Genomic DNA, 25,526 nt, shown 5'->3' with positions numbered 1-25,526 from the left:
CTTGCTAAACACGGGTTGAATTAAGCTCTAAACGATGGGTGCCCATGGGACGTCCAGCCCCTCTGGGCTCTGTCCTCACCTGAGTGCAGCTGGGCTCTGCATAGGAAGTGGGCTATCGCTGTGGCCTGTCCTCATCTCCTGATGCAGCTGACATGGCTTCTGAAAACACGATGGTGCCAGGAGCAATCACGAAGAAGGCAGGAGGGGAAGGGGCAGGCCCAGGGCTGGCACCGAAGTCACCGTGAGCACACTAGGAGCAGCCACCACAAACCCGCGGCCACCAGGCCCTCTTCCAGGTCCAAGCCACCACCATCTGCAGCTTGGCACCTGGCTTTTAAAGCCTGGGACTATGCAACAGATTGGAAACACGTGCTCAAGTACTTAAGTAGCACGAGCATTTCACAGCTGTGCTTGATGGAGCACCAAGTGTGAGGGAGAGCAGGGGTCGCCCTCTCCAGAGGCGTGCAAGATGGGAGCATTTACACTCAGCAAGGAGCACAGGAGCACGGGGGTGGGAGGACAGGACGCCTGTGGACGCCAAAACTTGGAGCCCCTGAAGGGGAAGCGTTCACCAGGTGTGGCTGCATGTCAGACATCAGCTAATGGCTGGGCGTCCAGGGCTGCTCCGCTACGGGCCAGGAGTGGGTTTACAAGTTATTAAGGATGTGCCTGCTGGCCCCAGGATGGCCAGTCCAGGGCGGTGGCTGAACGTGCAGCAGAGGAACCAGGGCTTGGGGGCAGAAGTGTCCTGGGGGAGCCGGGGCCAGACAAGGACCAGGTGAGAGCCGCAGGGTGGTCGTGGGACGTGGAGTGACCAGCAGCTGCGGCCGGGGGAAAGGATTTCTTCCTCAAGCCACAGGGGAGGAGGCAGCGAGGCACCCTGCGGAGCCTCAGTGGTTTGCACTCATCCCGAGAGTCTGTGTTTAGCTTGGATTGTGTCCTCGTTGAGAAGCTGCACTTGATTTTCAAGAGCTCTCTTGGTGATGAAAACACCCCCACTGCCCCCAGGTAGCTTCTGAGGCTCCGCTATCCTTCTGGGAGGTCTCTTCCCTGGGACGCACTGGGCTGTGGCCACCTGGGCTTCACAGCCTGGGCAGCGCCGACCATGCGGACCCCGCCCTGGAGAGCAGTGCCGGTGAGGATTTTAACTCTGCGTGGAGGAATATCTGACGTGGGAGGGCTGAGCTGAGGATGCCACAGCACCCGGTGTGTGACGTGCTGGCAGGCCACAGCTTGCCCCCCGCCCTGTTCCCTGCTCCACCAGAGGCACGTTGTCCTCAGTGGACCCTGGCCACGGAGAGGTGGAGCCTCCGCTAGAAACCCCCCATGTTGCCAAGCAGAGAGGAGAGGATGAGCGTCCCGGGCTTCAGTATCCAGATCATAGCAAGAAACTCAGCAGAATGCTTGATGCCTCTTCTAAAAAATTATTTAGCAGAGAAAAGCAGCCCTCCATTCTCCACTGCGCCATCCAAGACAGGTCTTTGTATGTACCTTTAAAAACCTGGCCAAAGATAAGTCGATGCTCTGCATAGCACTCCACCCACATGGCTGCCCAAGGGTCATGCTCCAGTGCACACATGACAATGTCATAAAGTCCTGCAGGCTCCAGGGTGCAGCTCCTTTCACTCAGTGCTGTGCACCTGTGGGTACCCCATTCTGGTCCATATAGGAAAAGCAGTAGGGGTGTGTGTGTGTGTGTGGTATTTACGTGTCTGTGGAGTGAAAGGAAAATGAAAACAAGCACAGGCAGGAACTAAAGGATGAGCCAGCTGTGTGGGCTCCCAACGTTGCTCCTGATGGACAGAGAACCCTCCCAGGGCTACGTGGTAAAGGCTTCAACTTCTCCCTCCAACCCCCTGAGCTGGGGCTGGCAATGCCTGGCTTCCAGAGGCCTCTCTGCGGGAGCTGCACACAGAGGGGCAGGCAGCCTGGTCTCAGGGCCCCCAGGGTGTCCCTGCCCGAAGACGGGGGCAGTCCTATGCCATTTGCATATGGAGTGGAAGAATAAGCCAGAAGCTTCTCTCTCATTTCTGAGAAAGAGCTTTTGAGTTTGAATGTCTTCCTCCGGGATTTGGGATGCTTTCTCATTGCAGGACAGTGGCTGTGAGGCACCAGCCACAGAGAAAGGAATTACAAGGCCAGAGGCAGGCAATGGTTTTAAAATAGAGGGATTTAAAATGCAGGGATTCCACGACAAAAGGCCCTTGAAGTCAGCTCCCAACAGAGACAGAAGCAGCTGGGTGGAAGGCTCAGGCTGAGCAGTGCCAGGATCCAGCAGAAGTGGAACCGAGAACCCCCTGCCCTGCGGCTCAGAAACACCACAGCACTCATGCCCTAAGCTGAACGGGGGTCTCTGCTCGGCCCATCAACATGCTTCACCCTGCATCTGTCTGCACCTCCCTCTCTCCCTCCCTCTTCGTGTCTCTCCCCCTCTTCCGTCTCCCTCCCTGTGCAGACACCCCAGGAGAGTAAGGGAGACCCCCCCCCAGCTATGAAACAAGCACCAAGGCAAAGAACAACCCAGCTCCAGACCTGGGGTGCCCCTCCAGAACGGGACTGCTCCCAGCTCCCTGACTCTGGAGACACGGGTGCTCTCGTGGCTGACCGGGCTCTTTTATTTGAGGACTGGAAGGGGGGCAGCAGGAGCACAGGAGGGGAATCACGCAACATCTGCACACCCAAAAGCAAGCAGGGGAGGCAAGGACTCTGAAGACAAAGGAGAAACACACGTGACAGGGAACGGCTGCATGGGATGTGGACATGCTCTTCTCTGCAGTTTGCCTGTCTGCACAGCCCCCGCCTGCCCGCCTGCCTGTCCATCCAGCGCTGCAGGTCCCTGAAACATGGTGCTGGGCCTGCACTGGAGGCTGGGGTGAGGGCACCTGCAGTGCAGCTGGAAAGGTGACCCAGGGCAGGGTGCCTCCTCTCAGACCTACACACGGTGCCAGCTCCTCCACACTCCAGGCTCGGCCCAGGGCCTAGGACACAGACCTGAACAGGGAGGGACAGGACACCCTGCTCTGGGCTTCCAGCAGCCACCGTCTCCGTGTCCTGGACATCCTTTCTGCCTCGTTTTTCGCTGGCCCTCATGCTCCTGGCCCGCCTAGAAGGACAGTGTCCACCCCTCAGCCTCACGCCCACGGAGGCTTCTGGAAAGACCTGCCCTGCCTCTGAATCCACCGTCACCCAGCACATTGGTGTTCAGGAGGCAAAACATTTTGTCCCATGGAAAAGCAAAGAAGTAAGAACCAAAAACGCTTGGCTCGGGTCTCACAGCATCACGTCACTCCCAGGGACCTGGGGCGGGTGTCCGTCTCCTCTGAGCTTCCTTCCCTCTCCTGTAAAAAAGCATCCGCGGCAAAGCGTCACCCATCCTGCAGAGGCCGTGGAAGTTTGTGCTGATGGAATGGGAAAAGCCATGCCAATGCCCACAGGAGCCTCGTCCTCTGGAAACGCTGGTGTCATCGGAACCCTGCATAGTGCCACGCCACACTCGTGCCGTTCTGGAAGAGGCCTGGTGGCCTTGGAGCTGCCGGGGAGGGCAGCACTGACTCTAAAACGCCCTGGGGCCCCCGGCCCCTCTGCCCATCAAGGCTGTAGCTTTGGGTCCTCTGTGTTTCTGTACTCTAGACTTAGTTTCTTCAACTGTAAAATGAAAATCAGAGTGGCGAACCTCACATCAATCCTTGCTTCCACCATTTTTAGAAGGAAGTGGCAGTCAAGCCTCCAAAGCTCTGTGGTCTGGCGTGGCCGGACTAGAGCTCGGCTCTCTGGCCATCAGCTCCACGTCATCTGCAGTTGGGAAGCAGACATCTCTGAGCCTCCCTGAAGGAGAAGAGTCCCTCTTGCCATGAGGAAGAGGAATTTTTCCCATGGGTCTCTGGGGATGAGGAACAGAGACTCTGCTTCCCGGCACCACGGTCTTCAAGGCCATGCTTCTGCACAGAGACGCCATGGCAAAATGGTACCCAGGGGTGAGCTGGCATCAATGTGCCACCCAGAGAGGCCACAGCACAGCCACTCAGTGGAAAGCACGCAACCATTTTTAGGACTTCCTGCCCCATCTGACGACAGCTTTCAGCTCTGACAGGTGCCATCTGTCCCCCTCCAATGCTTCCCCCTCTTCAGCACACTCACCAGGATGGGGAGGCTGGAACCCGCCATCAAAGCTCTTCCCTTTTGAGGTTAAACCCATGTCAGAAAAATACAGCCAATGAAAGGGTTTACTTCATGGTTACTTCACAGGCTGCCGACGCTTGGCTTGTGGTGTCCTTCTGTGGCCAGGGCCAGAGCCCAGTGTGTGTCCCACATGGTTTCGTGCCAAGAGGTCTCCGATGCCAACCTCTGTATCACCAGTGAACAAAGGCAAAGGCCCCCAGAGAAGGCCACGGGAGCTTCACTTCCCCCCTGAAACAGGAGAGAAAACACCACCCGATATGCCCGGCTGCGTCTACAAAAGCAGTATCTGAATCTCTGTGTCCAGCCTCACAGTTGCCAGGAGGAGAAACACTGATCCTCCTGCCACAGCGCAAAGCCACAGCCCCCTGAGTGGAGCACCAGGAGGGAACCAAGCACTCCGGGCGGGGCCCCCAGCTGCCACCACCCTGCAGCGCCCTCATCCTCCAGAACCTGCAGGGAGCTGTGTCCTCGGAACAGTCTCAGGTTACCCGAAATCTGCATCTGAACAAAAGAAAAGGCTTCTCTATGGCTTTTTTCAGACATATGCACAGCTTTCTATAAAGAAAGTAAACGCCCATGATTTTCATTAACTAGTGTGAGCCGATGACTCAGAACAAACATCATCTTAAACCTGGCAAAGGGCAAACACAGGAAAAACTGCATCTGGCATTCAGACAGAAAAGAACTTTTCTCCAGACCGCAAAATCTAAATGCCCTGATCTTGCTAGAAAAAAAAAATATATCCACATACTCTCCTGAGGCATAGTAGGAGCTGTTTGACCAGATGTGGAATAATAGCTTCCTCTGAAAAAAAAGAAAAAAAAAAAAATATATATATATATATGTGTGTGTGTGTGTGCTTTTTTCCAGAGGAAGCTAATATTTTATATATATATATATACATATATATATATGTATGCTTTTTTTCAGAGGAAGCTAATATTTAACTATTAAACTAGTATTAAAAAGCACCACAGTGTTCTGTGATTTCTTGGAATTGCAAAGCATTGTGACATCAGGGGTGTGGGAGTAAGAAAGGGGAGAGACCACAGCCCACCATTCAGTCGCGTGTGCCCTCTCCAGCCCTGCAGGCTTTGACACACGTGTTCCACTCCATCATCCTGATTTCACTGGTGCCTGCTTTAGCTGCTGGGCAAGTTGCCATGGGGAACAGATGCCATGACCCTAACCTTCAGATCATTTGCAGGGGTCTGCTATTTCCCACTCCCACTGGTGTTTAGGTGGAAAATAGGCATGCATTGAAACAGAGAACCCTGGAGAGAAAGGAGGACGCTATGTAGGTGACAATCTCCTTTCAGACCTCTTTAAGGAGGGCCATTTAATCACTTAAACATGATTTCTGAGGATGTGAAGGATCTTTGTGAGCCATGGAAGAAGTGTGATGCTGGGGGAACACGGCAGAAAAAGTGTATCTATTTCATCTAGAACTACATTTTTTGATTCTTAATTCAAAAAATATACGGAAGCATCACTTTCAAAAGAAAATAATCATTTCAAATGTTATTCTGTGTTCTTTCGTATCATGGCAGCTCAGCAAAACTGTGACACCACTGTCTTCTGTGGTCTTGCACAGGTCGCACGGATGAATCCCGGAGCTCTCAGGCTCTGACTTTCTTCAGATTAATTTCTGAGCTCTCTGGTATCCGCATTTCCTGAGAGTGCCATGAGAATCAAATATCACCCTGTGAGGAAAAACAGTAAAAAGCAAAATCATTCGCTCTTCACCCTGAGAACCACAAGTGAAACCATCGAAATGAACAGCGTAGGTCCCAAATGCCGCTTTGTGGATGTGTGCAAAAATCCACCACGTTCAACCTGGAAATTAAAGGAATAAGCACCAGGAGACACAAAGTAGAAGGCTCCAGATGCTGCAGTCGGTCAGTGCTGAGGCATCACTTTCCCACGGAAAGGCGGAGCAGACGGGCCCTCTGTTTTACTTACATGGAAATGCATCTTTAAAATGACAGAGAAAATCAAAAAATCTAATCTGTAGTTAATGCATTAACTACGGCTGCATTTATTGTATACATCAGTGTTTACCAAAATAATTAGGAACTGATTTTCTAGTAAACAGCAGCAATTGAAGCTTCCCTAATTCCCTAGACACTAACTGGCATATGTCGTTGACTTCGTCTACAGATACTAGTTTAATTTTCTCATCTACGAGCACATTGTTATTTCTAGCCAATAGCTTCATCACTTACTACAAGGTCAGTCTACAGATTTTTGTAATAAACACAATACAACTTACAAATCCATTCCTCTCCCTTCCCTTTTCCTTTTTTCCCATGACTAGCCAGTGAGTTTCCCCATCGGCCACTGAGTTTCAGCTGGGTCACATGAGCCTCTCATCCTGCGTTCATGCCCGCAGGCAGGTCCCTGAACCTCTTTGCGTCTCAATATCCAAATCTATAAACCGAGTAGTGACGAGGGAGCAGTGCTGGGTTTACGATGCTCACACCTCATGTTTTCCAACAGAGACTCATTGCTTTCTCTATTCTGGTTTTGCATTGAATCCTTTTGGGGACACAGGGAAAAATGTACATTCCTAGAACTTGGACCACTTACTGGATTAAGAAAAATGCCCATAAGGAAATCCCTGCTGCATTCCACTGCTGGACGCTGGATGCCCCTCTCTGGGCACAGTGAGATGCATCAAAAGAGACAATTTTCTAATGTGTCATTCCCAGATGACATCACGGGCCACAAGACAAAGTGAAGACCAGGCATTTGCTAAGGCTCCACAACCACCTGCTGATGGGTGCACCTCTGTAGTAAAGGCCAGCACGGGAGGTCCAGGTGAAGAAGCCAGGTGCATGGGACCCCGCCGTGGGTGTCTCCATGAGAAGGCACCATTCCAGGTTGACCAGAGGGCAGAGGTTTCCAGGCAGGACCTCCACATGGAGCCAACCTCCTGTGCTCCAACCCGCCAGGTGGGAAAAATGGGGCAGATGGTATCAACACTCAGTTATGTGACCAACTTCCCAAGCACTGGCACACAGTAAATAAGAGTGGGGAAGCAAAATGTACTCTGTTAATGTGTACGATCTGAAAGGAGGCAGATCGTCTGCAGTGAGATTTAGGAGATGTTCTAACACGTGGCTGTGTCCGTGAGAACACTTTGTGAGGGGAGGGGTGTAGATGAGCAGGAACTCTTTCTTATGGGCATTTTTTTGTTTGTTTTTTGAGATGAAGTCTTGCTTTGTCACCCAGGCTGGAGCACAGTGGCGCGATCTCGGCTCACTGCAACCTTCACCTCTTGGGTTCAGGTCTTTCTCCTGCCTCAGCCTACCAAGTAGCCAGGATTACAGGCGCCTGCCAGCATGCCTGGCTAATTTTTGTACGTGAGTAGAGACGGGGTTATGCCATGTTGGCCAGGCAGGTCTCAAACTCCTGACCTCAGGTGATCCACCCACCTCAGCCTCCCAAAGTGCTGAGATTATAGGCGTGAGCCACCGCGCCTGGCCTTTTATGGGCGTTTTCTGAAGCAAGTCATCCAAGTTCTGGGAATGCACTCTTCTCCCTGTGTCTCCAAAAGGATTTAATGTGAAATAGGAGTAGAGACCTCCAATACCCCACCCATCTGCTAAAACTGCAGAGTGGGTCCCCAGCGGGCTCGTCAGCTGCCATGGCCGGCTGTGGAGCTACTGGAGGCTGTCTGACTCTGCTGGGCTGATCTCCTGGGCAGGTGTATCCACACCCATGTATCTAGTGATTTACTCTCATCACTAGATACAGAAGAGAAACGCGGGCACACCCCAGCTTGGGACGGCAGGGGAGGGACCCAAGCCCCACGGGGCCCTGCATGGTCCCACCTGGAGGCTCAGATGAGCTTCAGAGTCTGAACCAGTGTGCGGGGACCGGGAAGGCTCGGAGCTGTGGATTCGCTAGGACTGCACATATGACTTTGTGATCGTTGATTCAGGGAAACGGCAAATTCCTCTCTCAGACAGAGAAGTAAGAGCTCGAGCTCTTTTTTCCTAACCACAAAACTCCGGGCACCAGCGAGGATTAATCTTTTTTCAAATTAATTGCAAGGATTTCTTCTGAGGAGAATGACTCCATCAATGGCCTCCTTTAATGAAATCTAAATGGAAATGATGGTGTGGTGAAATGCCTTGGGCCTGCCTGCCCTGACCTTCAGAGGCATCGGGTGGTAACTCAGCTCTGTTATTCCTTCCAAGGTTAAGAACACCCAGCTCCGCAGACCTTAAAACAAATTGGAGAGGAAAAAAAAAAAAACAAAAACAAAAACAAAAAACACCTTTCTTATTTCTGGAGAGAAGCTGGTAACAACAGGCATCATCGCAGGTCGAGAAAACTCTTCAAAAACCATACAATCCAACAGGCTAACGGAAAAAGCAATTGATTTTACAAATGGCCACGCATGGTCTTCCTCCCATGATTTTAAAAATCGTTTAGCAAGTTATTTTATTGATCAAACAAAGGTTTGTCGTTTTTCTGTTGCTGCTTGACGAATCGTGATGAAAACCTCTACTGACAGGAAGAGGTGCTGACACTATCTAGTAAAACAAGAAAACTCAGCTGAAGAGAACAGCGTGTCCACCATGCTCACCTTTAACGGCCTTTGCATGTGCGGTCTGTGTTTTTGCACAGAGCCAGATCTAACAATGTGCTCATCAACGTGCACACCAGGGTCACCCTGAAGTGGTAGAATTTTCCCACAAACTTTCTTATTTCCTGCGATATCGTTATATGAGCACGTATTATTGTTCTAAACAATGGAAAATATTCATTTTTAAAAATCAGACCATTTCTTAATTCTTCACTTGTCCCAAGTATTCAGCTCCAAATAAGCAAGCCAAACATTTTGCAAAAATGTTCTGGCATCATCTCTAGCTGGCAAAACGCGATTGCAGGCCGCCCTCCAGCGTCTGAGCCCACGTCGCCAGGTGCGGCCCTGCGTCCGTTCCTCACTCTTTGCTGCGACTGACCTCCTGGCTCTTCCTTCACTTTTAATCACCTAAAAAGAAAGTTCAGTGCTTGAAACAGGCTGGGGATGGCCAAGGAGACACAAATCTCAATGAATAACCAAAAATGTTAACAGTTGTGTCTTTTTTTTAAACCTGAGTGAATACAACTAAAAGTATGTCAGGGAATTCCTAAGTGTGTGTGCTAAAAACTAAGCAGGCCAGGTGTGGTGGCTCACACCTGTAATCCCAGCACTTTGGGAGCCCAAGGTGCGCAGATTGTTTGAGGCCAGGAGTCCGAGACCAGCCTGAACAACATGGCAAGACCCCATCTCTACTGAAAATACAAAACTGAGCCAGGCATGGTGGTGCGTCCCTGTAATCCCAGCTACTTGGGAGAATGAGTTATAAGAATCACTTGAACCCAGGAGGTGGAGGTTGCAGTAAGCCAACATCATGCCTACTGCAGCCTGGGCAACAGTGAGACTGTCTCAAAAAACAAACAAACAAACAAAAACCAAAAATCCTAAATAGCCGGAAACTTTCTCTCCTGGAGAGCTCAAGCTGAGCCGTCTGATCACTTTCCAGATGACCGTACGCATCCCAAGTGCTCCTGGGGCCGCGGCTCAGAGCTCCTGGATGGGGCTGACGGGGGAAGCTGAGGTGCGGGGCTGGCCCAGACCCCCAGGTCTCCTCCGGGAAGGCTCGAGTGTGGGCCACACCCCTCAGCGTCCCCAACAGCTGCTCTGTGAAGTGAGCAAGTTCACCTTCACCCCCAAGCGCCCCACCCAGTTTGCATCTTCCCCTCACCCCTCCCACTGTTTCTTGAAGGCCTAGCCTCCTCTCCCAGTTCCTCCTGCCTCGGAACAGCTCACCTGTTTACTGTAAGGTGTGACAGAATGATAAATTCCATTCCCACAAATTGCAAAACAACCCCCCAAACACTACTTTGAAAATGCGCAGACACCTTGCATTGGTCCCGCTTCCTGCACCTCTGGACGCCGTGGACATGGTGGTGTAGTCCTAGAATTGGGCTGAGCAGGGTTTGTGGTGAGCAAGGGGCTGTGGGGCGAGGAGGGGGACGAGAGGCTGCATGACAGGACCCCAGACCCAGATCAAGAATCCAGAAGGAACGGGCTGCTTCTGCCCGTGTGACTGAGGCCATGCTGCATGGGCCTGCAACCAGCCACTCACTAGCAGGGCAGACACAGGGCTCCACTCCTCGGCCAAGCCGTCCTCACACCTTGTGGACGTCTCAGCTTGTAAATGTACCTGTGCCTTCAAAAGGGCATCAGGGTCCCAGTGCCCTGTGATGCTATTCACTCAAAGAATAAGGGAACCTCAGCCAGGTAGCTTCACTTGAGGCTGTTGGGGAAAGGAAGGTGGGGTGTTTGGGCATCTCTTCCGCCAAGTCACCCGAGGGCCATGGGGATGTCACAGCCAAATCAGATCAGCGTCGCTCAGGGGAGCCTGGGTGGCTTAAAAGGTGACTCAGAACTACAGCCGAAAGGTGGAGACAGCCCAGCAGTCCCGGGAAGGATGAATGATGAGCAGAAAGCAATGCGTGCATGTGGTGGAGAGGATATCGTTCAGCCTAAACGTGAAAGGGAGTTCTGACCTGGGCAGCAGCCAGTCAGCAGGACGAGCACTGCACGGCCCCATGCACGTGAGGCCCCAGGGTGGCCCAGCTCAGACAGACAGAAAGCGACCTGAGTGCTGGGGCCAGGGACCAGAGAGAGGGACTGGAGAGTGAGCGTTTGATGGGAACAGAGTTTCCGTTTGTGAAGCTGGAGAGGCCGAGGTGGACGGCGGCGGCTGTGCCCCAGTGTGAACGTGCTTAAGGCCACTCAATTGCACACCTAAAAACTGTTAGAATGCTAAGTTGTATGGTATGTGTGTTTCACCACAATGAAATTATTTTTTTTTAAAGTGGCTCAGATGCAGCACCCGTCCACACAGGCCATGCAGTCGCCTGCCTGAGGTCATCACACCGAGGGGTGCTTCTGGGCTTTTCTTCCTGCGCTTGGCACAAAAGCTCTTTACACATGAACCAAAAACCAGACTGTGCAAGTCCAATGCCAGAAGCTTTGGGGATCCTGCAAAAGCTTTTCTTTTTTTCTGCTGAAAGATGAAAATCTAGCTGGAGAGGGAAGACGCTTGCAGAAAGCTAAAAAGGACAGTACAAAGCCAGATGAGGGCTGCAGCCATATTTTCCAAAAACAGAGACATTTGGACGGGGAGGACGCTCTAAGCAAAGGTCGGGGAGCCAGAAGGAGCCCCGAGGCAGAAGGACACACCTGTACTTTCAGGGCAGACCCGAGACCGCCAGTCAGAAAATTCACACACAGACACAATGCGCACAGGAATTCCATTTCCGGCTCTATGATGACAGATCGTGTTAAATGGCCTTATTCTATGTCCTAAAATAATGAAGGACATGGGCCTGTTTGGGGTTACAGCTCTATGAATTGTGATGCGTGTATGGATTTCTAGCCACCACTGTAATGAAGACAGTGGTATTCATTACACCTTCCCTTCCCTCATGGTCCACTCTGCACCCTCCCCCCGGCTCTGACCTTCCCCAGTGTAGGTCAGCCTTTTCCAGCATGTCATATAAATGAAACCATACAGTAGAAACCCTTTTAGAACGGCTTCTTTTACTCAGCAGGATGCCTGGGAGGTGCCTCTGAGCTGTTGGCTGTATCAAGATTCTGTATTTTTATTTCCAGATAGTATCTCGTGCCTGGATACACCACAGTGTGTTTAACCCTTCAGCCGATGGAGAGCATTTCAGTTGTTTGCAGTTTTTAGTGAAAACTAGTGGGTAAAACCGCTATGAACATTCACGTACAGGTTATTGTATAAACGTAAGTTTTCATTACAATTTAAATTACTTTTCCCTCAAAAGATTGGTGGCCAACATATTCATTATAAAAGCCACTTCCAAAAACATGTAATTCATCCTCTGGTATTTAAAGCAGGAAATGGAATTACAGGGCCACATGGTAAGTATAGGGTTAACTTTCTAAGAAACTGCCAGACTGTTTTGGGGAGTGACCATTTGTATTCCCACGGCAATCCAGGAGGCTTCCGGTGGCTCCACGTCTTAAGCAGCACTTGGGAATGTCGGCATTTTTTACTTCAGCCATTCTAACGGTGCGGTACCACCTCACGGTTTTTATTTGCATTTTCCTGATGCTAATGATGATGCTAAACGTCTTCTCATCTGCTTCTTCGCCTTGCCTACATCCTCTTTGCTGAAGTGTTTATTCAAGTGTTTGGTCCATTTCTAAACCAAGTTGTTTTCTTCTGGTTGAGTCTTGAGAGTCCTTTGTCAGATATGTCATCCACAAATATTTTCTCCCTGTCTGTAGCTTGTCTTTTTATTCTCTTGATGGTGTCTTTTGTGGAACAAGCATTTTTAAACTTTGATGAGGTCCAGTGTATCCATTTTTCCTTTTATAGATGATGTTTCAGTGGCAGGACTAAGGACATGTCTACTCATAGGTCATGAGGATTTTTCTCCCATGGCTTCTTCTAAAACCTCATAGTTTTACATCACAGATGAAGATCTATGACCTCTTTAGAGTTAATTCTTGTGTCAGGTGTGGACTGGGGTTAAAGCGGTTCTCGTTGTTGTTTCTTGTTTTTCTCACATATGAATGTTCAATTGTTTCAATGCCGTTTGCTGAGAAGACAGTTTTTTCCATTGGATCGGCTGGTCAGGTTTGGTGAGTCTATCTCTGGGCTCCATTCTGTCCCATTATCTCTGTGCCTGTCCCTCCCCTAACTCCAGGCGTCCGTGGTTGCCATAGCTACATAGCAAATCTTAGAACCAGGTAATGTGACGTCTCTCAGTTTCTGTTTCCTTTTCACAACTGTGTGGTTATTTTTGCTCCCTTGGACTTCCATACAGTTCTGGAATCCACCTGCCTATATCTAAACAAAATCTTCCTGGAATTTGGATTGGAATTGCATTAAACCTGTAAATCAATTTGGGGAAAGAATCAACAGTTTTACCACGTTGAGTCATCTAATCCGTGAACACAATATGTCTCTCTGTTTATTTAAGTTCTTTTTGATTTCTTCCACAAGCATTTTCTAGTGTTAGCATTAAAATTCTGTACATTTTTGTTAGATTTATTCCTAATATTTTGTTTCCCTGATGCTATTATACATACTAATTTTCATGTTGTTTTTAAATTGTTCATCACCTGTATGTAGATATGTAATTGACTAAATGTACTTTCAGTAATAGGTCATTACAACTATGGTATAACAACACAGCTGTAACTAAGATTCCTCAAATTATCTGTGCAATTGATGATTTATGGCAAAAAAGCCGAAGTCAAAATCCTAGTTCAGTCACTCTTCAATACATCTATAACCAAAAAATGTGTATGATCCCATGACAATTATTCCATTCACTGAAGATCAGTGTCGGTTCTGTATTAAAAGTGAACTCAACAGCCTACATGTTAATTCAACAGCTGATGCTCACTGCCTTCTTAGCTCTGTGTGCGGACCACCGATAAACAAGCTGCCTTCCTCACAGGCATTTCTGACCCCTGATCAGAGCTCCAAGGGCTCCAGTGAAACTGGCCAGCATCATGTGTACCTTAAAAGACTTAAACTACCTTTTCCTCACCAGTGTAGTGACCAATAAATTCATTATAACCATCACTTACAAAAATGTATCATTTGTCTTTTAGCATTCAAAGCAGGTATTCATAATTTGCATGTGAACCAGTATCTATGTAATGCTCCATTGAATCTCTGACAACATAGTAAGTTCTGATGCTATGAGATCTGCATAGAGTCACTGAATGTTCATTTCTTTAAAAACCTCAGTGTAAAGTTTAAGGTATTTTTCTACTTTAATCACAGGATAAGTGCCTTAAAGGCCACTGATGTTTCTGTGACTCAAAATCCAAAGTTCAGCATCTAGAGAAACACTACCCAAACACCAAGGGCAAAGCGGCCTGGACTAGACCGTGAGCTGTTTCAATGATTTCAGGCCATTGGCCTCAGAGCTGATAAGTGACTTCATCTGGGAGACATAGCGCTTGCAGATGTGCATCTTAAAGTTTAAACAGGTTCCTGTCTCTCCCATTTTGTTTTTTGATTCATAATTTTATGCTTCCTCTCCTATGGAGGAGAAGAGTGTACAAGGCTGGTTAGCGGTGACCAGTTACAACCCCTGACTCAACACAGAGCAGTATTCAATACAAGATTACACAACACACGGAGCATCAGAGAATTACTTGGGGTCTTGCAGCATTCACAGAGGGACTGAGCTGGAAAACAAAGAATCAGAGATTTCTACTAGGACCGCAGCGTCCCCAGCCCTTCTGACATCCTCAAGCTGAAAGGCCCACAGCACCTGCTGGGAGGAAACTGAGCAGGCAAACTTCACTCCTCTGTGCATGAGAAGGTGGAGGTGTCAGTAAACACATGGGCACCCGCCACAGAGCGCTGGCCACATGCAGAGCGCCATGGCTTCTGCGGAGAGTCTGGGATGAGTACCTGCTGCGCTCTGTGCCTGAGAGAGGTTGACAGTCTCATAGGGAGAAGAATCGTTAACAACGAGGGCACAAAACAGGAAAAACACGACTAACTGGTAAAACATGGAGTGCTGATTACTAAGAGATTCAAGGGATAAAATAGGATCCTTCTCTTTTTTTTGGAGATGAAGTCTTGCTCTGTCGCCCAGGCTAGGGTGCAGCGGCACAGTCTTGGCTCACTGCAACCTCCACCCTACAGGTTCAAACAATTCTCCTGCCTCAGCCTCCAGAAGCTGGGACTACAGGTGCCCACCACCACACCCAGATAATTTTTTGTATTTTAGTAGAAATGGGGTTTCACCATGTTGCCCAGGCTGGTCTCAAACTCCTGACTTCAGGTAATCCACCCGCCTTGGCCTTCCAAAGTGCAAGGATTACAGGCATAAACCACTGCACTCGGCCAAAATGGAATCCTTCTTTCATTCCTCATGCGTTCAGAACCTCTCAGGCAGGAATTTTGCCTGCTTCATTTTCGTGATATTTTCAGAATGTGGAGCACGCCTGGCCGCTGGCATTTAGTTGGAAAGTAACCAGGCCCAGTGCAGGAGAGGGACAAGCAGCTCGTGGTTACGCCCTGCTGTGCCCGCAACTCTGTCGCGGGGGAGGCCACGAGTCACCGGGTGCAGAAGACAGAGCTCGTGGTGCTGAGCAGGCCCCACGCACGGGAGATGCCTTTGCCCTGGGCCCAGCAAGGTTCCAGAACGATGGCAGAAGGACGGGCTTTGCAGACAGAAAGGACCTTGTGCAAGGCCTAGGGCAGGGGAGGCGCAGCCCATCCACATGGGAGATCGACGGGGCCAGGGTATGGGGGCGCGGCCCAGGGCAGGCTGGAGGAGAGCTAAGGCCGGCCTCTGGCTCCTGGCAGGGCTGCAGCCAGCGCAACGGGCCCTCAGAAGTGCACAGCGTGTTATAACAGGGCTCCTGCTGCAGGCGAGGCGGCCCACAGGACCCTTGAAGCGGAGGGGCGTCCGCATTGCCTCTGTTCACAAAGCTTGCTCTGCTCTGGGTGATGAAGCCTGGGAAGGTGGGTAGGAAGCCTTGCCATGTTAGGACCCAGGGACAAAGGGTGTAGGCCCTGAAGGGTGGGCAGGGCAGGGAGCCTCTCGGGCAGCTGGGGAGCTGTTTTTACTTAGGTTAGTAGTCTGGGGGTGAGGGCGAGACATGTTTAAAGCAGGGGTCCCAAACCCCCCGGCCATTGAGCGGTACTGTTCTGTGGCCCGTTAGGAAGCGGGCCGCACAGCGGGCGGTGAGCTGAGGGCCAGAGAGCATCGTCTCCTGAGCTCCGCCTCCTGCCAGGTCAGCCGCTGCACCAGATTCACCTAGGAGGGCAAACCCCAGCGGAACAGCATGTTCAGGGGTCCTGATGAGAGTCTCATGCCTGGTGATCTGAGGTCCCCCCACCCCCATCCGTGGAAAAACTGTCTTCCACAAAACCCCTCCTGGTGCCAGAGAGGTTGGGCACTGCTGCCTTGAAGAGGATGGCGTAGGGAAAGAGGGAGAGGAAAGAGCCCAGGGACAGCTCCGTCCGGGCTAAGCCTCAGAGGTGAGCCAGGCTGGTGCGGGGCAAAGCGCCGCATGCTCAGCAGACCTTGTCCTCTGAGGCTGCCCATGCAGCTGTCACCCAGCGAATCCCACCACTGGGTGGCAAAGCCATCTTCTGAACAAGGGGTCCTCCCAGTCAAGGTGCACAGAGCCGAGCAACTGGAGGGAAATGCTTCAGGGGACTTCGGTGCATTTAACTGATTTGCTTGAACCGCCTTCTGTGCCGACGGGGCGCCGGAATGCCGGGGCCAGATCTCCTTTGGCCTCCCAACAACCGCTCCTGCCTGAGGTGTGGGTTCCTCACATGCCGGGTGTTTCTGAACAAGTCAGATCTGGGAGCAGCAGTGACAGAGTGGTGGGGACATGGACAAAATCCGCCTTGCAAGCTCCTCCTGAGCCCCTCTCCTTTGCTTTCCTAAGAACTGGTGTTCGGCCCTCTTGCCCGATGCGTGTGCACCGCTGACGGGCCTTTTCAGTTGAGCCGAGAGCCGAGCAGACAGTGCCTGAAGTCTGCTAAAGCCACGGCGTTCCCTCTGTCCCTGCGTCCCCTGTCCCCTGTGAGAGGTTAGCTCACAGCGCCTTCCCAGTGTCTTCTGTGCAATCCGTCCTGACCTAGAAGGCCTAGAATGTTCTGGTTCTGTGGACCCGTCGGCCCCGGGCACTCATGCCCAGCCATTCTTCCCCTTTGCTTTGAGATGTGGACATGATTGTCCTGAATCAGGCCGGTGGCCTGACTTTGAGAAGTGGCCAGCTCATGTCCTGCAGCCGCGTCAGAGCCAGTGAGCGGCCTGCCTCGTGCTGCTGTGCATTTTTCTGTGTGTATTTCCCAAGCATTCTCCTGTATTCAACCCGGAAACCTGGGGGTGCATGGTATTTTTCTCAGTGCTTTGCCCAACCTGACCCTATCTCAGCTGGAATCCCTCTTGAACTACCCTCACTTCCCCTCTATTTGCCTGCACACCTTCAGGAGAGCCAGACACTGAATCAGTGATAGAAATCTCTTCCCAGCAAGCTGCACAGCCAAACCCCCGCCGCCGCCCGTACCTGCCCTGGATGTGCCTCGTGGCTCATCTGTGGCTTCCTAGTAGAAAGCCTTAAAAACCCCAGATCACAAAGGAGCAGAGGTCCAGCTTCCCCGAGGAGGACAAACCGCAGGGACTCCGGACTTGACCTGAGCTCACCGCGCCTCTGTCTTTCAGGACTCACACCACGCGGTGAGAACTGCCCACTACGGCTCCCTGCCTCAGAAGTCACACGGCCGGACCCAAGGTGAAAACCCCGTAGTCCACTTCTTCAAGAACATTGTAAGTGACCATCTGTGGGAAGAGGCGGAAACTGGAGGGGAGGAGGGGTGTTGGCCGCTGCTGTCACCCACACAGGACGTCTCTACATTCGTGGGTGGCACTGGGACCCTCATCAGGGTGAGGCCAGCCAGGGAACTCACCCCTCACACCCGATCCCGAGTTCCAAACAGCGCTTCCAGACTGTGTCTGCCACGGAGCACACTGAGCGTTCTCCAGAGAACTCACTGCTCTTGAGATTAGACGATGATGTAATGCCTAGCCTCAGAACACGTACAGAGCACAGAAAGAGAGCACTCGCCATGGGCTGGGACGGGAGGGGCAGCAGAGGAAGCGCAGGGCATTGGGGACAGTGGCACTGCTCTGCGGAGGCTGCAGTGGTGCCCGGAGCGCACACGCTTGTCCAGACCCACAGAATGCACAGCACCGAGAGCGCCCGCAGGCAGTGCTGCCACTGAGGGAAACTGCGGGGCATGTGGAGGCTGTCATTTCTGCAGTTTTCCTGTAAACCTTAAAGTGCCATGCAAAATGACATCTATTAAAAACAAGAACAAAACCTCAGACTTCTTATTCTAGGATCTCGGTGTAGCAGAATTTCATGGTGGGATTTTGATGAGTGAGTCTAGGAGCTACAGAGCTGGGGGAATCCCCTTGGAAGCTCTGAGTATCAGAGGACCCGCTACTTCCAGCCCCTGAGGGGGCTCACGGTGAAGCCAAGTTCCCCACTTCCATCCATGTGCAGTGGTCGAGTGCCATTAGCATGTCCCAAGATGGGCCCAGTCCCCAGCTATGGAGCTTTGGGAGCTGATTTCCGTTCTCTGAAACTTTCTGAGTGTTCTGTAGGATTTGTGTCATCTCGAATATTTCCAGTCTGAGGTCTCTACTCCTTGACCAGCTAGGACAGAAATGGGGGGCTGAGCACCCAGGTGCTTCTGACAGCTGACAGATGCGATAGCCACCCCCAGCAGGCAGGAGCCCGTTAGGACACGCACAGCAGCGGCACAGGGCTCCCAGTGCAGCCCACGGTTCTCTGTGTCTTTCCAGGTGACACCTCGCACGCCACCCCCATCGCAGGGAAAGGTAAGACCCTGGAATGCTTCGATTCATCACTTTACTAATAGACCTTCCCTAAAGTCCCATAATGTACCAAAGAGAGAGTTTTAGACTCTGAGCTACCTGAGTTCATCCCAAAGCCTGTTACCAGGCAGCTCCCAAGGAGAACAGGCTAGCAGATCCATGGCACCCTCCCCCACCCTCCCGCAGCCACACGGCCCCCTTGAAGCTCCCATGGAACCTGTTTTTGCCACCTCGGCTCCGCAGTGCTTTGATTGTGTTTCCTGTTAATTGAAAGGACCTTCCCTCCACTGACCACCATGTCATTATTTCTTTGTCTTCCTCATGCAGGGGAGAGGACTGTCCCTGAGCAGATTTAGCTGGGTAGGTGACGAGCGCACTTCCGTTGGCTTCCTCCTCCTCCCGGGCCTCACATCCCTGCGACTTTTGTGTCCTGCTCTGTTTCAGTTGCTTCCCCGCCCCCCTTCCTTCCCCTCAAGACCTCTCTGCCCACAGCTGTGACCGGGCAGCCTGCTCTTTCGCTGGTGACACGACACAGGCTCTTCCCTCCTGGCAGGTCTGATCTCTTGCTTCTGTGCCTGGGACCCAGCCCTGCAAGGCCAGACCCTCTTCTCCCAAAGGGCTCCCAGCAGATGTGACTGGTCTCCCTCACAGGGAGGCAGCAACACCACATCCATCCCAGAAAATGTTTAACTTGCTTCCAACACAACCAATGCGAAAATAAGCCCCGGGAACCTGAGTGTGGACGTGGGACTGGCTGGCCCAGCTCAGTAACCCAGGGGCTGACATCTGCTTCGGAAAAATCATTCTGCTAACAAACAGAAAAGACGCTAAACAGAGTTGCTCAATTTATAGTAACCTCATTAATCCAAAGATTTTGGTTTTGTATGTGGTTTACTAATAATTAAAACGTAGCCCTCAGCCATCCAGAAAATCTTCCTTCGGAATATTAGGCTAATACTCAAAGCAAACTTTCAAGAGGGTTTAAAATGGGCAATTTGAGCTTTCTTTTTTTGAGATGGAGTCTTGCTCTGTCACCCAGGCTGGAGTGCAGTGGCATGATCTCGGCTCACTGCAACCCCCACCTCCTGGGTTCAATCAATTCTCTGCCTCAGCCTCATGAGTAGCTGGGATGACAGGTGCGCGCCACCATGACTGGCTAATTTTTTTGTATTTTTAGTAGAGACAGAGTTTCGCCACCTTGGCCAGGCTGGTCTTGAACTCCTGACCTCATGACCCATGTAACTCGGCCTCCCAAAGTGCTGGGATTACAGGTGTGAGCCACCACACCCGGCCCAATCTGAACTTTCTAGTGAACAAATTTGGTGTCTGAGCCAAATTAAAATGCCAATCATTATATTCAAACCAAACTTATAGACTTTAGTTACTAGCAAATACCAGATCTGATTCTTACTGTATAAAAGTTAATTTTAGAATAAAATGGAGAAATAGCCAACATACTGCAGAAAGATTGTCTGTCTCCGAAACTGTAATCCCCTTATTCTCTAGAACGGAGCCCACCTACACTTACTGCTTAATTAATAAGCATCATATAAATGAACGAATACACTTTAAAAGACAACAAGGAGAAAGAACAGGAACAGAAGAGAGAAAGACAGTGGGAAAGAGGGAGGAAGGGAAGGAGCACTTGAGAGAAGGGTGGAGAAAGTTTCCATGCGGACCCCGTATTAGTCCCACATTATTACGCTGAATTATGAGCTAAGATGTTTCCTGAAATGTTTCATATTAATGCATATTAGACTTGCGTTTTCTGACCTAACGAATTTTCCAAACGATGGCAGTCACGTAGAAATGTACATGGGCCAGGACTCAAAGCCAATTAATTGTTTATTCTCTGTGCCAGCAGGAGACAGATGACACTGAAGAATGAAATTCATTTCTGGCCCAGAAATCTTACTTTAGCCACCGCTTTATCTGCTCTTAATTTTCTAGGCGTGGACTTTGGGGAGCACGCAGAATCCTCCCTGAATGTGGAGCGCTGGGGACCGCATGCCCGCCGCTCCGCCCCCCAGCTAACGAGAAACACCCTGCATTCCTCTCTGCATGTCTCCTTTTTGGGTCCTACTAATGTTTCTTGAATTTTTCTTTTTTCCAAAGCAAAACCCTTCTCTGCCTTCTGTCTGCTTGGCGGTCCCCAGAGCTGCAGGACCCTCTCCTTGTCTGGAGTTCCGGAAAGCCCCACTTTCTCTTTCTAAACTGTGTTGTGTGTATCCTGGTACATTCTAGGTTGCCCAAAGATAAACGTGACCAAGGATTTGAAAGGAGGAAAGGCCAAGCAGATTCTTAATCTGAAAGTCAGTCCCCAGATTCAGTTCTCAAAAACTATTTCTGGAGAAAAGCAGTAGAGTGAGACAGAAAGAGCGTTTGCAGGGGAAGTGGCGTTCTGCCATGGGGCTGGGACCACCAGCCTGGCCTCCCACGCCCCCCGCCATCAGGGAGTGCGCACGACCCTGGAAACCTCCGGGGCGCAAAGGCGAGGCTGGCTGTCCCCACATGCGTGGTGCTTAGACCTTCTTGCCACACATCCCCTGTCCCTCACTTCACGGGGTAGCCCCTGAATCAACCGTTCACACAGAGGCAGCTGCCTGCGTTCTGAGTGGCCATACTCGCTCCCAAGCACAGGTTGAATGAAACGGAAACTGGAAGTAGCTGGTACAGCAGGAGGCACCCAGGAGAGGCTTGGGGTGCAGCCGGGTGCTCTGGAAGCCTTGAGCCCTCGGAACTAGACGTGGGCTAGGTTGGTCGCGGTCATCCCTGTCCTGAAACACTTTAATGACATGGAAACAGGCTACAGGCTGGTGCAGGGGAGATGGTTTGGTTTGGCTTCCGCGAAGTCTTCAGGAGCCGGCTCTAGGACAGGCTCCCACGTCTTGTTGGCAAAACACAGAGTGAGTCTGGGACCCTGACCACTGAGTAGCTTCACGAGGCCACCTGAGATCCCACCCTGAAAAGCCAACAGCATGGTCAGCCTTCCCACAGACAGCACAGCCACCACGGGAGGACACATCGCCCCAGTGGCTAACATCCCCTGCGCCCAGACCCACAGCGAGCGGTGGACTTCCCACTTGAGAAGACAGCACAGTAGGAAGGGGCTGGTCCAGGAGCACTCACGCCCTGTGTGTCAGGAAGCCCCTCGGTCACATGGCCCATGAGGAAGCCAGAGGGGCTGCTGGGGCTGACGAGGCTAGGGCGGGGCGGCCTGCTCGTCCATAAACCACAGGGGGCACCAAAGTCCAGAGCTGGCAGCCCCCACCTGGGGAGTGACATCGCCATGTGCTCTTCATCGTGTTCTCACACAACCTTGTTGTACAGATGAGGAAACTGAAGCTCAGAGAGGTTCCTGCCCCTGCCCAAGGTCACACAGCAGGAGGAGCGGGAAAGGTGCTAGGAGACTGGGAGGCTGGGGAGCTGAGATGCTGCACCCCCATCGCCACGCCCCGTGCCAGCCAGGCCTGCCTCCTCCCTCTGTCCTGCCTCCTCCCTCTGTCCTGCCTCCTCCCTCTGGCCTGCCTCCTCCCTCTGGCCTGCCTCCTCCCTCTGGCCTGCCTCCTCCCTCTATCCTGCCTCCTCCCTCTGTCCGGCTCAGCAGCTCCAGGCTCCTGTCAAGGGCCTTGCTCCCAGTCCAAGCCATGGCCCAGGGAGGCTGATTCCTGCCCACACCTGGGAGAGAGCTCAGGATTTTGTCTCTAAACTTTAGAAAAGATATGAGCCTCCACATTTTACTAAGGCCAGGGATTCCTGATCCCCCAGATAGATCCTAGAGCCGCAGGGCCCATGTGACCAGAATCCAGTCTGTGCAAATCTTATCGGCGAGGAGCCCCGAGGAAAGGCCCCAGGCCCTCCAGGGGCCTCTGGGACGGACCCCCACACCTGGCCCAGCCCCCAGGTGCGAGTCCTCCAAACATGGGTAGGCAGGAGCCTCCTTACCTTGATTTGCTTGATGTTTGCTAATCTTCTCTTGACCACCCCACAGCGCAAAGGTAAGCAACTGTTCCCTAAACGATGTAGATCCTTAAAATATGTGTGTGGGAGCCACATGTGAGAGAGCCACGAGAGAGCCTCCGCCCAAACCACAGCCCTCCTCTCTCTGCGGCCAACACCCTAATAGGTCCGGGGGAGCCGCCTCTCCCGCCCCACCCCCCAGCTCAATGCTGGCCTGTGGCTCCTGAACCACTCACCAGCCCAGTCCGGGGCCTGGGCCCTTCCCCGGGGCCCTCGTGGCAGCTCTCAGTGGCTCAAGCAGACTGCCTTGCACCTGGGGTAGAGGCTGAGCTCTGTGGTCTTTCTTTGCAGGGGGCCGAAGGGCAGAAACCAGGATTTGGCTACGGAGGCAGAGCGTCCGACTATAAATCGGCTCACAAGGGATTCAAGGGAGTCGATGCCCAGGGCACGCTTTCCAGAATTTTTAAGCTGGTAAGATACCCTCTGCTCAGCGTCACTGAGCAGGGACTGAGGGGTCCCAGCAACGAACGCCAGCTGAGCTGAGCACAAGGGTGGTGGTGTCTCTGACTCAGCCGCGCCGCACCACGCCCTGGGCATTCTCTGTCCCAGCAGGCGTGCCGGGGTGCAGGTGGCAGTGCCCACCGCATTTGCACACAGGCTTTCCCCAAGATGCATGTGGAGCTGCAGGTGCTTGAGGAAGGGCTGCCCCTGGGCCGGTTCAGGAGCCAGAGCAGGCGGCCGACCTTGACTCTGGGACAGGGCCGGGGCCCAGCTGGACTACAGCTTCCCCTTGCCCAGGGCTTGGAGCCCTCAGGAGCAAGCAGGAGCCAAGCAGATGCAGGTGTCAGGGGAGATGCCTAGAGCCACGGGAGGGGACGCCCAGGAGACGGCAGGGAGTGGGGAGTGTCCCATCGGCTTATGAGGACCTGGAGCCACCATACCCAGAACGAAGGCCAGGTCTGCTGTCAGCCGCCTCTGAGACTTGGTTTTCTCATCTGTAAAATGGAATTAACACGCCCACTCAGCTCACAGAATCACTGTGAAAGTAGAAGGTGGTGACAAACACGGGTTCCTCAGATATGCAGTCATGTTATTATTGTTAAACGTCACCCACAAACCCTTCAGTCTTAGAAAGCTGTTCTCATGAAGCGAAAAGAGAGGCACGGGAAGCTCCAGGCAGGGCCCGAAGGGAACCCCCAGGCCCCTTCGTTTGCATTTTCATCTCAGAAGAGAACCAGGCCTCTGGGGGCCCCCACAGGGTGCTGAGAGGAGGGGTCTTTCTTGTGTGGGACACACTCATGCATTCTGGCACCTGACCTTTGACTCCATGAATTTGCTGAGTCTGGGCCTGTGGCTGGCTCTGCCCCGCAGCTGGGATCCACGTGGGCACAGACACGTTCCTCAGTCCCCGTCCTCAGTGAGGGCAGCACGGCTGCTGTGAGCCTCGATTCTGGGAGGTTCCGGGGGCAACAGGCAGGCGAGGTGGGCACAGCCCCTGCTCTCAGGACAGCCGGTCTTAGGAAAAGCTTTCACTATGTGGAGCGGTGTGTCACTGAGCTGCTTACATGCTTTATGTCAGATACAGTGGTAGGCAGGATCCCTCCTCAACGCAAATTCTGAGTAAGAAAATCAATTCTCCAGACACCCCAGTCTCGTGGCCATCATGCGGCTCATTGCCGCAGCTCTGGGATGTGCCACAAGAGGGCGGAGACGAGGCTCCCGGGGGAGCAGGGTCTGACCCGGCCCCACCTGGCCAGGTCAGCTGCTCCTGAATCGCCTGGGACGCCCGCGCAGACCCCTGTCTGGGACTGAGTCAGAAGGCCCGAGGGTGAACTAGGTGTTGGCAGCTGTGATGATTTTGCAGGCACCGTGCTCACCTGGGAAATAGGGATTCATCCCATCTAGGTAAGTCACTACTCCGCTACCAGCTTGAGGACTGTTAGAACACCCAGGACAGGCTGTTAAGTGGTGGCTCAGAGTTGCCGGGAGGCCCAGGTGAGTGAGGGGCCCCATTCAGCAAATGCTCTGCTCCGTGGCCATCTGTGCAAGGCTTAAAGCAGCCACTCGAAGGTGCTTGCAGGCCAGAGCTTACCAAGAACCCCTGGGGAACGGAACGCTGCATGAAGGTCCGCGCGTTTGCTGTGTGCAGATATCACCAGGCTCCACCCATGTGTTTACTTAACGCTCCATATTTTCCCTGAAGTTTTTGGTAAGCGGCTTTTAAAAATTATTTAATTTCTGTAGAGTTCAAGGGAAGCTTCCACGTAGCAAATTAAAGCAAATTTCAAATCATACGGCTGTAATTAAGTTTTACGGCATAAAAGTTCAAACCTGGCCTACTGTAGCCGCATGACTGAATGAGCTGACTTGAAGCAGCTCCAGTCGGCGAGTAAATCAGCCCCCGCGGAGATGGGGGCTTTGGAGGCAGGCGGGTGGAGAGGGCACAACCCCACGGCACGTACCGCCATTTTCCGTCTTGCGTTCCTGTTCTTTCTGGTGCTGCTGGAAATCAGCAGTGAGAGGAAAGACTCAAATCTGGAAGCCGAGCGCTGTTGGTGGGGACTGGGTAGAAACACGATGCCTGTCCCCCCATCACTCGGGAACCACATCAGAACATCAAGGAAGCCTCCTCGTTCTATGCGTGTTAATTGCCACGTACACACATGTGAACGTTTTCCCCCCTATAGTGTTTCTGTGCTGTGAGGCATCAAAGCAGAGACAAGAGTATCTGTCTTTTGCAGTAGGCTCTGTTCTTTCCTGAGAGGAGTTCAGTCCAGCCTTCACCTTGTGAGTTCAGCCTTATCCTGACCTGAGCCCAGGGCGGATCAGATGCCTAGATCAGGCGACTCCAAGTGGCAAGACATAATAGAGGGAAGCGTGACTGCTGCATCCACGCCAGGTTCTAATCCTGGCTCCCTGGGGCTGGCTAAGCTTTGGCTCCTGGGCTGTAA

The 25,526-nt window shown here is 52.2% G+C and overlaps 1 protein-coding gene across 5 annotated transcripts in view; it reads left to right on the top strand.

Moving 5' to 3' along the window:
• The window catches only part of MBP (myelin basic protein), a 143,094-nt gene that overhangs the window by 115,466 nt on the left and 2,102 nt on the right, over positions 1-25,526 (top strand). For 2 of the 5 annotated variants that reach the window (XM_032293900.1, XM_032293898.1), the window contains 4 exons: positions 17,437-17,541; positions 18,583-18,618; positions 18,943-18,975; positions 22,927-23,046. In XM_032293900.1, the coding sequence (XP_032149791.1) occupies positions 17,437-17,541; positions 18,583-18,618; positions 18,943-18,975; positions 22,927-23,046 (294 nt within the window). Of the gene's footprint in view, positions 1-17,436; positions 17,542-18,582; positions 18,619-18,942; positions 18,976-22,606; positions 22,614-22,926; positions 23,047-25,526 lie in introns of all 5 variants that reach the window. The other 3 variants (XM_032293901.1, XM_032293899.1, XR_004273635.1) reach the window with 2 other exon arrangements.

This window comes from Sapajus apella, unplaced genomic scaffold, assembly GCF_009761245.1.
Source record: "Sapajus apella isolate SASKATOON/1434 unplaced genomic scaffold, GSC_monkey_1.0 scaffold30, whole genome shotgun sequence".
Classification (NCBI taxonomy): domain Eukaryota; kingdom Metazoa; phylum Chordata; class Mammalia; order Primates; family Cebidae; genus Sapajus; species Sapajus apella.
The sequence above is the reverse complement of the archived record's forward strand: the minus strand, read 5'-3'. Positions and strand labels throughout refer to the sequence as shown.